The sequence below is a fragment of the Bombina bombina genome, chromosome 8 (assembly GCF_027579735.1).
Source record: "Bombina bombina isolate aBomBom1 chromosome 8, aBomBom1.pri, whole genome shotgun sequence".
Lineage (NCBI taxonomy): Eukaryota > Metazoa > Chordata > Amphibia > Anura > Bombinatoridae > Bombina > Bombina bombina.
The window spans coordinates 16,448,535-16,463,824 of NC_069506.1; the positions used below are offsets into that span (position 1 = coordinate 16,448,535).

Here is a 15,290-nt window from a genome sequence, read left to right on the forward strand (position 1 = left end):
CCCTGTTAGCCAGTGAGCATGCACAGTCTTACAACACAGTACTGGGGTTTGTCCCTGTTAGCCAGTGAGCATGCACAGTCTTACAACACAGTACTGGGGGTTGTCCCTGTTAGCCAGTGAGCATGCACAGTCTTACAACACAGTAATGGGGTTTGTCCCTGTTAGCCAGTGAGCATGCACAGTCTTACAACACAGTACTGGGGTTTGTCCCTGTTAGCCAGTGAGCATGCATAGTCTTACAACACAGTACTGGGGTTTGTCCCTGTTAGCCAGTGAGCATGCACAGTCTTACAACACAGTACTGGGGTTTGTCCCTGTTATCCAGTGAGCATGCACAGTCTTACGACACAGTACTGGGGTTTGTCCCTGTTAGCCAGTGAGCATGCACAGTCTTACAACACAGTACTGGGGTTTGTCCCTGTTAGCCAGTGAGCATGCTCTGTCTTACAACACAGTACTGGGGTTTGACCCTGTTAGCCAGTAAGCATGCACAGTCTTACAACACAGTACTGGGGTTTGTCCCTGTTAGCCAGTGAGCATGCACAGTCTTACAACACAGTACTGGGGTTTGTCCCTGTTAGCCAGTGAGCATGCACTGTTTACAACACAGTACTGGGGTTTGTCCCTGTTAGCCAGTGAGCATGCACAGTCTTACAACACAGTACTGGGGTTTGTCCCTATTAGCCAGTGAGCATGCACAGTCTTGCAACACAGTACTGGGGTTTGTCCCTGTTATCCAGTGAGCATGCACAGTCTTACATCACAGTACTGGGGTTTGTCCCTGTTAGAAAGTGAGCATGCACAGTCTTACATCACAGTACTGGGGTTTGTCCCTGTTATCCAGTGAGCATGCACAGTCTTACATCACAGTAATGGGGTTTGTCCCTGTTAGCCAGTGAGCATGCACTCTTTTACAACACATTACTGGGGTTTGTCCCTGTTAGCCAGTGAGCATGCACAGTCTTACAGCACAGTACTGGGGTTTGTCCCTGTTAGCCAGTGAGCATGCACAGTCTTACAACACAGTACTGGGGTTTGTCCCTGTTAGCCATTGAGCATACTCTGTCTTACGACACAGTACTGGGGTTTGTCCTTGTTAGCCAGTGAGCATGCTCTGTCTTACAACACAGTACTGGGGTTTGTCCCTGTTAGCCAGTAAGCATGCACAGTCTTACAACACAGTACTGGGGTTTGTCCCTGTTAGCCAGTGAGCATGCACAGTCTTACAACACAGTACTGGGGTTTGTCCCTGTTAGCCAGTGAGCATGCACAGTCTTACAACACAGTACTGGGGTTTGTCCCTGTTATCCAGTGAGCATGCACTGTCTTACAACACAGTAATGGGGTTTGTCCCTGTTAGCCAGTGAGCATGCACAGTCTTACAACACAGTACTGGGGTTTGTCCCTGTTAGCCAGTGAGCATGCACAGTCTTACAACACAGTACTGGGGTTTGTCCCTGTTATCCAGTGAGCATGCACTGTCTTACAACACAGTAATGGGGTTTGTCCCTGTTAGCCAGTGAGCATGCACTGTTTTACAACACATTACTGGGGTTTGTCCCTGTTAGCCAGTGAGCATGCACAGTCTTACAACACAGTACTGGGGTTTGTCCCTGTTAGCCAGTGAGCATGCACAGTCTTACAACACAGTACTGGGGTTTGTCCCTGTTAGCCAGTGAGCATGCACAGTCTTACAACACAGTAATGGGGTTTGTCCCTGTTAGCCAGTGAGCATGCACTGCCTTACAACACTGTGCTGGGGATTGTCCCTGTTAGCCAGTGAGCATGCACAGTTTACAACACAGTATTGGGGTCTGTCCATGCTAGCCAGTGAGCAGGCACAGTCTTACAACACAGTAATGGGGTTTGTCCCTGTTAGCCAGTGAGCATGCACAGTCTTACAACACTGTACTGGGGTTTGTCCCTGCTAGCCAGTGAGCATGCACAGTCTTACAACACAGTAATGGGGTTTGTCCCTGTTAGCCAGTGAGCATGCACAGTCTTACAACACAGTACTGGGGTTTGTCCCTGTTTAACAGTGAGCATGCACAGTCTTACAACACAGTACTGGGGTTTGTCCCTGTTAGCCAGTGAGCATGCACAGTCTTACAACACAGTACTGGGGTTTGTCCCTGTTAGCCAGTAAGCATGCACAGTCTTACAACACAGTACTGGGGTTTGTCCCTGTTAGCCAGTGAGCATGCACAGTCTTACAACACAGTACTGGGGTTTGTCCCTGTTAGCCAGTGAGCATGCACAGTCTTACATCACAGTACTGGGGTTTGTCCCTGTTAGAAAGTGAGCATGCACAGTCTTACAACACAGTACTGGGGTTTGTCCCTGTTAGCCAGTGAGCATGCACTGTGTGTGAAGCAGAATTCCAATTCCTCTGAATTCTGTGGGACAGTTTCCAATTGGTGTTTTTTTCCATCTCCCACCTTTCTACCCCTCCATTCACACAGTTCAAGTGAGAATCTTAAACATTCTCAGTCTTCTTGTTTTTTTGAGCTCATCAACCAGATCACTAATACCCATATTATGCTGCCCATACAGCTGCCATGCAATTCCCAAACCACTCTCCCATACTCTGTATAAGCCATATACATCCACTGCTCAAACCCTGCCCATATAGAGCTAGAGAGACCCTGTGTACACAGAGATGCACTTGTATTAGGAGTTGAAAGTAAAAGGTTTGGATTTGAGTGAAAACCTGATGGCTGCAAAGAGTTGTACTTAGAATATTGTGACCATGTTAACTTACCAGACACACCCCCCTGCAGCCCCCTTTTAGCTTTTGTTTACCCAAGAAAGATCTGATTCATGGCCATATTAGGTGTTAGATATGAAATATGTCAAATTATTACAAGATTTTAAGCCTAGGCGATGATGATTTTTTTATTTTCTTGTGTGATTTTCCTAAACCATAGTGAAATCTGAAAAACAGACATCAGATAATATGTCACAATGTCTTATAGTGTGATTGGCCGCTCTGCATGCACATGTGTTGTAAGTATGTGACATACCAAGAGCCGCAGTCATTATAAATGAGCAGAAGAGCATCACAGGAACCTCCATGGCTGGGCTGTGGAGAGAGAGAGTGGAAAATGGTGCCAGTTAGATGAAAATATACATTGTCATATATATATATATATATATAGTATCTCACAAAAGTGAGTACACCCCTCACTTTTATTGCCAACGGTTTAGACATTAATGGCTGTGTGTTGAGTTATTTTGAGGGGACAGCAAATTTACACTGTTATACAGGCTGTACACTCACTACTTTACATTGTAGCAAAGTGTCATTTCTTCAGTGTTGTCACATGCAAAGATATAATAAAATATTTACAAAAATGTGAGGGGTGTAGTCACTTATGTGGGATACTGTATATATATATATTAAATTTGCAGCCAGATACACAGGAACAGATTTTACAGTAGGTAAAAAGCAATAGGCACATGTAGTCTATATAACATTCAAAGTGCAGAGTTACAAGAAAGTAATTGTTGCATAAATATCTGCATAGTTTGTTTATCTAATCTACTCTGTTGTTCCCGGTTATAAATGAGCATCTTCGTGTAGCATTTTGCAGCAGCTAATTGCTACAGAATGCACTGCAGTCTCTGCATCACCCTTAGTGTCACCTGACAGACTGGTCATGTGATAACATTTTGCCTTAGAGTAAAACAACTGCCAAAGTGGGAGATATATAGATGATGTGCATTGAAACTTGTTAAGAAAATATATAGGAAGTTTAAGTACTCTTGGAAACCAGAGCTGGTACTTCACTCCAGTAACACATAATATCTTATTAATTAAGTTTTCTTAATTGCAATATGACCTTTTACACAGTTTTTTGTGTTGTATATTTATATGATTTATTTACTTTTCCATTCACGCTCATCTCCACTTGCATTTTGTTTGTTTGTTTCTATTAAATTTATTTATTTAGTTATTTATTTGGACATGTCTATCAAGGTACTTTATGTTCCAAAGCTGTGATAAGGTATTATAAACAATTTGCAGAATAGTTTAAAGAGACAGTAAAGTCAAATTAAAGTTTCCGATTTACTTGTATTATCAAATTTTCTTTTTTCTTTTTGTATCCTTTGTTGAAGAGTTAATCTAGGTAGGCTGACATTAATTCAGGATTGTGCATGTGTCTCTAGGGATCTATGGTATTAGTATTTGCAGCAGTGTATAACATTTTTATAAACATTGTTGTAAACACTGCTGCCAAATGTCTAAATACATGTGTACACTCTTGAGCTCAACTAGGATTACTTTTTAACAAAGGATAAAAAAGAACTAAGAAAAAAATATAATGTAAATAAATTGAAAAGTTATTTCAAATGCTATGCTTCTTACAATCCATTTAAGTTTAATTTTGAATTTACTCTATCTTCTTTTTCCAATTAATCCAATCAATAAGTAAAACCACCAGAAAAAAAAATATTTATTAGAAAACAAAATAACAAACAATATCACAAACAAATTAAGACTTATAAGAAACATGCACTTTGAAGTCATTTCACATAGGTTTTACAAGGATTTGCAGCACTTGATTTTTGACGAATGATAAAATTAAGTAATTTTTTTACTAATTTTTGATAACTGAGCAGCTCACTTTACAAGTCAATCAACAAAAAAATGCATGTGAAAAAAATGATTGATTTATTTGTGCTGTTAGAACTATTAACCTAAAGATGGGTTAACAAAGGAATTTTGAACAACTTTGAAGCTTTTATTTTGTTTTGGGGTTTTTTGTTCTGTTTTTTTTTGTGTGTGCAAATGTTTAATTTGAAAAACTCATCTGAAAAGCTGCCAGGACTTTTCTTTTTTATATTGTCAAATTAGTGGTGTTTAATTGTCCTGAACAGTATAATGGGGTTTTCAAGACACACATTTGTTTGAGAAACGTAAGATAAATTGGTTATTGCAAAGTTTTCAAGAGATTTGGAATTAGCTTGAATTGCACACAAAAAAAACAAAAAAACAAACAGGGGATACTAATCGTTTGGAATCGACCCCATAGTAACCAGTGAGTGCTTGTTTATAGGGACAACCTAGTTAAAATTAAACGTCCATGATTCGGACAGGCCATGTAAATTTCAATTCACTTTTATCATCAAATTTTCTTTGTTCTCTTGGTATTCTTTGTTAAAAGCTAAACCTATGTAGGCTCAAATGCAAATTAAGTCCTTAAAGGCTGCCTCCTATCTCAGTGCATTTTGACAATTTACAGCTAGACACTGCTAGTTCATGTCTGCCAAATTGATAACATTGTGCTCACTCCCTTGTAGTTACCTGGAAGTCAGCACTGATTGGCTACAATGCACATCTGTCAAAAGAACTGAGATAAGGGGGCAGTCTGCAGAGGCTTAGATACAAGGAAATCATAAAGGTACAAAGTATATTAATATAACTGTGTTGGTTATGCAAAACTGGGGAATAGGTAAAAAAGGGATTATCTATCTTTTTAAACAATACAAAATCTGCAGTAAGCTGTCCCTTTAATAATATAATACTCTGAGCATTCTATTATAAAATGAAATGCCTTTTTTAATTTGCAGAACTTAATCAGGTTGGAAGTTTCCATTCATAAATTGCATTTCTATGTCTTGGGTTTTTGTGAGTCCAGTGCCAGCCTTTGCAAGAGCTGAGTTTAATGACAAATTAGCTGAGAAGTCGTATACAGCTAGTGGAACATTTATATAGTAATAAGCAAAATAGCACATTTTTTCCCCACCTGACCAGCTACTTTTCAACCCCTGTATATGTCATTTTCTCCTGTAGCAAATGTACAAGAGTCTTTTACCTATAACCTCAGTGGCAGATCTAGGGGTGCAATTCACCCCCATTCACTGAAGACCCCAGAGCCCTACACATACTAGCTGCCCTGAATCTGCAAGCTAATGACCTTAATAGTTTAGAGAGAGATTTCATTTGCATAAGAGTTTAAATTCTAAACACTATGTTTTAGAGACGTACAGTATATCACCAGATTGCAAAATATTGTTATAGTTTTTAAAACTGTTACTATTGTTAGCAAAATCTTAATTGTTTTGCAGTAAAAGGACATACCCCTTAAAATTGTCTAAAGTATATATATTTTTTATCTTCTTTATTTTGGCTCGATATGGGGCAGGTATAAATGAGTTCCTTCACTAATCAAGCAATCTCTGCTGAAGCTTGTTGCAGGGTCATAGTTCTGGATTCTGCAGGGTGCCTCTCTGGGGTCAGCAGAAAAAAACACAAATTGTAAATTATATGAAAGGCAAGCAACACAAATAATGAAATATTATATTGCAAAAGTTGCAAATATTTGCTTTATGATCATTTAAGCATTTTACAGGGAAATCAGTTTTGAGTTTAAGGCCACTTTAAATTCTCTGTTATTTTTATTTATATAATTTACAATTTTCTACAATTACATTGTTGTTGAAGAGGGTTTAAACATACTTGTATATGCCAGTCCCATGGCAGAGTGAAGATAGTTGCGCGAGTGTTCCTACAGCCCTGTGCCAGACATATATATATATATAGACACTGGCAAAGGTTCAGCTCTTTATATTTATCTACAGCTCTAAGCAACAAATCTGTGACTATCCAGCCTCACGGAAAGTATTTTCCTCCCTATAAAACTAGCAGAATGTAAAATGATTTCATTTCTTGGTGAGGCAGTTCTCTCTGGCACCCAAGTGGTTAAACAAGTGTTTATATTTAAATATTTGGGCAGGACCATGTAACGATTATATTAGAACTTTCAAAACGTTAACACTTTAACTCCTAATAAAAATCTGCTAGCATTGGTTAATAGCTTAGTATTGTGCAGAAATATCCACATTTATTTGATACCCTTCTTGATGGGAACGTAAATTATACAGAATTCTGCACATAAAGATGGATACAGTACTTACATCTACAATAAAATATAAGAACATTCACTCAAATGTGTTGGACACCCATGATAGTGTCATTGTGTTCAAAGGTCAGAGACCCCCCCTTATCTTTCTTTATATATAAAACTACATGACGTAGGGCAAACAGGGCAAACACAGGTGTGTCAGTGTGTGAATATCATACAGAGATGTTTTTAATGTATATAAATGTGTCATGAACCATGATTAATGTTTTTTAGCAAGCCAAATTTACACGCATACACACTACACATGCACACACACACTATCCTTTGCAAAGAAATACACACATTACACATACACAAAGGCACACACAAAAACGCATACATGCACACACTACACGTATATAAATACACACACAAGTTCACCCACACACAGGCACGCACACACACAAACAGTGGCACACATACATACAAATACACAAAGGCACAAACAATACACAAAAAACATGTGCAAACAATCTACATATACATATACATGCACATGCACACACAAGCACACCCACAAACTACACACATAGGTGTACACACATTGTAGACACACACATACACAGAAAGATACACAAGCATACATACACACTACACACACACATAAATACAGAAACATAAACACATACACACACAAGCGCACCCATACACACACACACACACAAAGATTCACACATGCAGCAGATACATACATACACAAATGCTCCTGTGCACAGGTCCAAGAATATACACATGCACGCACACACAGGTACACACAATGTACATTCAAACACATAAAAGCACATTCTCATATACAAACACATAAAAACACATTCTCACATACAAACACATAAAAGCTCATTCTCACATACAAACACATAAAAACACATTCTCACATACAAACACATAAAAACACATTCTCACATACAAACACATAAAAGCACATTCTCACATACAAACACATAAAAGCCCATTCTCACATACAAACACATAGAAACACATTCTCACATACAAACACATAAAAACACATTCTCACATACAAACACATAAAAGCACATTCTCACATGCAAACACATAAAAGCACATTCTCACATACAAACACATAGAAACACATTCTCACATACAAACACATAAAAACACATTCTCACATACAAACACATAAAAGCACATTCTCACATGCAAACACATAAAAGCACATTCTCACATACAAACACATAGAAACACATTCTCACATACAAGCACATAAAAACACATTCTCACATACAAACACATAAAAACACATTCTCACATACAAACACATAAAAGCACATTCTCACATACAAACACATAAAAGCACATTCTCACATACAAACACATAAAAGCACATTCTCACATGCAAACACATAAAAGCACATTCTCACATACAAACACATAGAAACACATTCTCACATACAAGCACATAAAAACACATTCTCACATACAAACACATAAAAACACATTCTCACATACAAACACATAAAAGCACATTCTCACATACAAACACATAAAAGCACATTCTCACATGCAAACACATAAAAGCACATTCTCACATACAAACACATAGAAACACATTCTCACATACAAACACATAAAAACACATTCTCACATACAAACACATAAAAGCACATTCTCACATACAAACACATAGAAACACATTCTCACATACAAACACATAAAAACACATTCTCACATACAAACACATAAAAGCACATTCTCACATGCAAACACATAAAAGCACATTCTCACATACAAACACATAGAAACACATTCTCACATACAAACACATAAAAACACATTCTCACATACAAACACATAAAAACACATTCTCACATACAAACACATAAAAGCACATTCTCACATGCAAACACATAAAAGCACATTCTCACATACAAACACATAGAAACACATTCTCACATACAAACACATAAAAACACATTCTCACATACAAACACATAGAAACACATTCTCACATACAAACACATAAAAGCACATTCTCACATACAAACACATAAAAGCCCATTCTCACATACAAACACATAGAAACACATTCTCACATACAAACACATAAAAACACATTCTCACATACAAACACATAAAAGCACATTCTCACATGCAAACACATAAAAGCACATTCTCACATACAAACACATAGAAACACATTCTCACATACAAACACATAAAAACACATTCTCACATACAAACACATAAAAGCACATTCTCACATGCAAACACATAAAAGCACATTCTCACATACAAACACATAGAAACACATTCTCACATACAAGCACATAAAAACACATTCTCACATACAAACACATAAAAACACATTCTCACATACAAACACATAAAAGCACATTCTCACATACAAACACATAAAAGCACATTCTCACATACAAACACATAGAAACACATTCTCACATACAAACACATAAAAGCACATTCTCACATGCAAACACATAAAAGCACATTCTCACATACAAACACATAGAAACACATTCTCACATACAAGCACATAAAAACACATTCTCACATACAAACACATAAAAACACATTCTCACATACAAACACATAAAAGCACATTCTCACATACAAACACATAAAAGCACATTATCACATGCAAACACATAAAAGCACATTCTCACATACAAACACATAGAAACACATTCTCACATACAAACACATAAAAACACATTCTCACATACAAACACATAAAAGCACATTCTCACATACAAACACATAGAAACACATTCTCACATACAAACACATAAAAACACATTCTCACATACAAACACATAAAAGCACATTCTCACATGCAAACACATAAAAGCACATTCTCACATACAAACACATAGAAACACATTCTCACATACAAACACATAAAAACACATTCTCACATACAAACACATAAAAGCACATTCTCACATACAAACACATAAAAGCACATTCTCACATACAAACACATAGAAACACATTCTCACATACAAACACATAAAAACACATTCTCACATACAAACACATAAAAGCACATTCTCACATGCAAACACATAAAAGCACATTCTCACATACAAACACATAGAAACACATTCTCACATACAAGCACATAAAAACACATTCTCACATACAAACACATAAAAACACATTCTCACATACAAACACATAAAAGCACATTCTCACATACAAACACATAAAAGCACATTCTCACATACAAACACATAGAAACACATTCTCACATACAAACACATAAAAGCACATTCTCACATGCAAACACATAAAAGCACATTCTCACATACAAACACATAAAAACACATTCTCACATACAAACACATAAAAGCACATTCTCACATGCAAACACATAAAAGCACATTCTCACATACAAACACATAAAAACACATTCTCACATACAAACACATAAAAGCACATTCTCACATGCAAACACATAAAAGCACATTCTCACATACAAACACATAGAAACACATTCTCACATACAAACACATAAAAACACATTCTCACATACAAACACATAAAAGCACATTCTCACATGCAAACACATAAAAGCACATTCTCACATACAAACACATAGAAACACATTCTCACATACAAACACATAAAAACACATTCTCACATACAAACACATAAAAGCACATTCTCACATGCAAACACATAAAAGCACATTCTCACATACAAACACATAGAAACACATTCTCACATACAAGCACATAAAAACACATTCTCACATACAAACACATAAAAACACATTCTCACATACAAACACATAAAAGCACATTCTCACATACAAACACATAAAAGCACATTCTCACATACAAACACATAGAAACACATTCTCACATACAAACACATAAAAGCACATTCTCACATGCAAACACATAAAAGCACATTCTCACATACAAACACATAGAAACACATTCTCACATACAAGCACATAAAAACACATTCTCACATACAAACACATAAAAACACATTCTCACATACAAACACATAAAATCACATTCTCACATACAAACACATAAAAGCACATTCTCACATGCAAACACATAAAAGCACATTCTCACATACAAACACATAGAAACACATTCTCACATACAAACACATAAAAACACATTCTCACATACAAACACATAAAAGCACATTCTCACATACAAACACATAGAAACACATTCTCACATACAAACACATAAAAACACATTCTCACATACAAACACATAAAAGCACATTCTCACATGCAAACACATAAAAGCACATTCTCACATACAAACACATAGAAACACATTCTCACATACAAACACATAAAAACACATTCTCACATACAAACACATAAAAACACATTCTCACATACAAACACATAAAAGCACATTCTCACATGCAAACACATAAAAGCACATTCTCACATACAAACACATAAAAACACATTCTCACATACAAACACATAAAAGCACATTCTCACATACAAACACATAGAAACACATTCTCACATACAAACACATAAAAGCACATTCTCACATGCAAACACATAAAAGCACATTCTCACATACAAACACATAGAAACACATTCTCACATACAAGCACATAAAAACACATTCTCACATACAAACACATAAAAACACATTCTCACATACAAACACATAAAAGCACATTCTCACATACAAACACATAAAAGCACATTCTCACATACAAACACATAAAAACACATTCTCACATACAAACACATAAAAGCACATTCTCACATACAAACACATAAAAGCACATTCTCACATACAAACACATAAAAGCACATTCTCACATACAAACACACATTGAAAAAAAGATGCATGAGAAATGCTGATGTACAAAACAAATGCAACAAATGCCGGGTGGACATGATTCGCTGCAGTGAATCAATTCCACCCGGCATCACTAAATGCCGACAGCATATGCTGTTGGCATTTATCATTGCACAAGCATTTCTTGTAAAATGCTTATGCAATGCTGCCCCCTGCACATTCGCAGCCAATCGGCCACTAGCAGGGGGTGTTCATCATCCCGATCGGATCGGGGTGACTGCAGACTGCCACCTAAAAAGTAGAGGACAAGTTAAGGAACAGTGGTCTTTATACCTCTGCTTCTTAAATTATGTTTCCAGCAACCCGGAAACTTCATGGGTAGAAAGCAGCGTCCGCTGCTTATTAAATCTACCCCCATGTGTTAATTTGCTATACTAGCTTGCACAATAGTGGCTTCTAAAGCCCAGTTTCAGTTTGTTCACACACATATACATAACATACACATTACATAACATACACACACAGATACATACATAACACCCACCCACACATATACACATACATAACACACACTCACATACATACACACACATAGATATATAACATACACACACACATACACACATACATAACACACACTCACATACATACACACATAGATACATAACATACACACACACATACACACATACATAACACACACTCACATACATACACACACATAGATACATAACATACACACACACATACACACATACATAACACACACTCACATACACACACATAAATACATAACATACACACACACTTACACACAGTTTCATATATATATATATATATATATATATATATATATATATATATATATATATATATATATATATATAGCCTTTGGGCCTGAGACGACTCCTCTATCACAGGGTCTCACCCACTTAAGGTGCAATAGTTCTACTTCTGCTAAGGGGAGCTAAATAACCCCAGGACTGCTGACAGTCTTACATTTAGTTTATTGTGGGAAGTGTTACTGTCCATTACTAGAGGATCTCACTATCCCTCTAACCAGACTGTGGTCCAACTCCTCCCACCAACAGCAGCAGTGTTTACTGAAGTGTTTCTGTTCTCTGTCCAGAGGGAACTTCTGTAAAAATAGTGCAGGAATTCCTTTCCCATGCGTTTCCACCCGACTTGACCCCTGCATACATACTTACATACATACATATTTACATACATACATACATACATACATACATACATACATACATAACATACACGCACACATACATAACACACACTCACATATATACACACACATAGACACACACAAACACATACAGATACACACACACACACTTACATATATACATACACACACAAATACATACACACATACATAACATACACATGCATACATACATATACACACATACATAACATACACACACATACATAACATACACACATATACACACATACACACTTATGTACATAACACACACATACATTCACACATACATAACACACACACACACTTACATACATAACATACACACACACATACATAAGACACACACACATACATAACACACACATACATACTTAAAATTCATACATAACATACACACATATACACACATACACACTTATGTACATAACACACACATACATTCACACATACATAACACACATACATACATACATACATACATACATACATACATACATACATACATACATAACACACACACATATATACATACACATATACTCACACACCTACACATGTATACACACACATAATCACACAATCACATATAAACATACACACTTACAGATACACTACTATTATTATTATTATTATTATTATTAGTTATTTGTAGAGCATTAGCAGATTCCTCAGACACAAACACACATTATTATTATTATTATTATTATTATTATTATTATTATTTGTAGAGCACTAGCAGATTCCTCAGACACAAACACACATTATTATTATTATTATTATTATTATTATTATTATTTGTAGAGCACTAGCACATTCCTCAGACACACACAATAATCTATTTTGCTTTTGCTCTGTACTTTTCTGCCTTGAGAGACCATCACATCTGTTAGATTCTGTTTCTATTCCAGCATACGCACAGCTACATGTTGGTCTGCACAATAATAGCTTATAAAGCCCAGTTACTACTCAGACACTAATTCCATAACTAACGGTCGAGCACATACACAACATACGCAACAGGATTCCACCAAAAATGGTTTCTTACCAAAGCTGTGAACAACAGCCAGTCTGTGAGGTGGCTCCAGGCTGTGGTGGGCGTGAGAGGGTGCCTATGTGTGTATCCTGTGTTCTCTGTCCGTCAGTCTGTCCCTGGGCATTAGGACACACATTCTGTTTACACTTTCCCTCCCCTTCCCTCCCCTTTATCCGTCCTCTCAGTGCCCCTCCCTGTGTGTGCCTCAGGCTGTCTGCCTTTTCCTCTCAGCTTGTGGTCCCACTTTCTCCTTCTCACTATCCCTCCCTCATTATCGTTGTCTTGCTGTCAGTTTTTCTTATCACCTTCACCAACTCCCATGTTTGCCTCCCTGACCATATCTCTCCTTCTCTTCTGTCACAACTGCTTTTCTCCTACCCCTGAATTCCTTTCATACATCAAATTCTGTCCAAGTCAGTTTAAGCTTTATTCCAACAGCCCTCCCTTATCCTCTGGCTGAACAGTGGCAGAGTTACTAGAAGCCTTCACACAACACACAGTAATAAGAGGTTATCAGCACATACAGGGCTCTTAGAGACATAGGAGGTCATAAACTCAACACTTACAGCTAGAATTACAAACTCAGCAATCAGTGATATTTCCTGTGCACATACACAATAAGTTATTGTATATAAGTAAGGCGCAAACTCATCCTCAGAATTACGTGTTCTTCAGGCACATTCCCCCATCACTGGCCTTTTACCCCATTACTGGCCTTTTACCTGATTACTAGTCATATACCCCATCACTGGCCTTTTACCTGATTACTAGTCATATACCCCATCACTGGCCTTTTACCTGATTACTAGTCATATACCCCATCACTGGCCTTTTACCTGATTACTAGGCATATACCCCATCACTGGCCTTTTACCTGATTACTAGTCATATACCCCATCACTGGCCTTTTACTCCATCATTGACCATTTACTCCATCACTGACTTTTTACCCCATCACTGGCCTTTTACCCCATTACTGGCCTTTTACCTGATTATTAACAATTTACCCCATTACTGGCCTTTTACCTGATTATTAACAATTTACCCCATTACTGGCCTTTTACCTGATTATTAACAATTTACCCCATCACTGGCCTTTTACTCCATCATTGACCATTTACCCCATCACTGGCTTTTTACCCCATCACAGGCCTTTTAACCCATTACAGGCCTTTTAACCCATCACTGGATTTTTACTCCATCACTGGCCTTCTACCCCATCACTGGCCTTTAACCCAATCATTGGCCTTTTCCATAATTACTGGCCATTTACCTCATTACTGGCTTTTTACCCCATCACTGGCCTTTTACCCCATCACTGGCCTTTTACCCCATCACTGACCATTTAC

At 37.2% G+C, this 15,290-nt stretch overlaps 1 protein-coding gene across 1 annotated transcript in view; it reads right to left on the reverse strand.

Moving 5' to 3' along the window:
- The window catches only part of FXYD1 (FXYD domain containing ion transport regulator 1), a 56,724-nt gene extending 42,612 nt beyond the window's left edge, over positions 1-14,112 (reverse strand). The window contains exons 1-2 of the mRNA XM_053690138.1: positions 13,954-14,112; positions 3,024-3,082 (exon numbers count right to left, since the gene is read on the reverse strand). Of these exons, the coding sequence (XP_053546113.1) occupies positions 3,024-3,075 (52 nt within the window). The 5' untranslated portion in view covers positions 3,076-3,082; positions 13,954-14,112. The remainder of the gene's footprint in view (positions 1-3,023; positions 3,083-13,953) is intronic.
- Between the last annotated feature and the right edge of the window lie 1,178 nt (positions 14,113-15,290).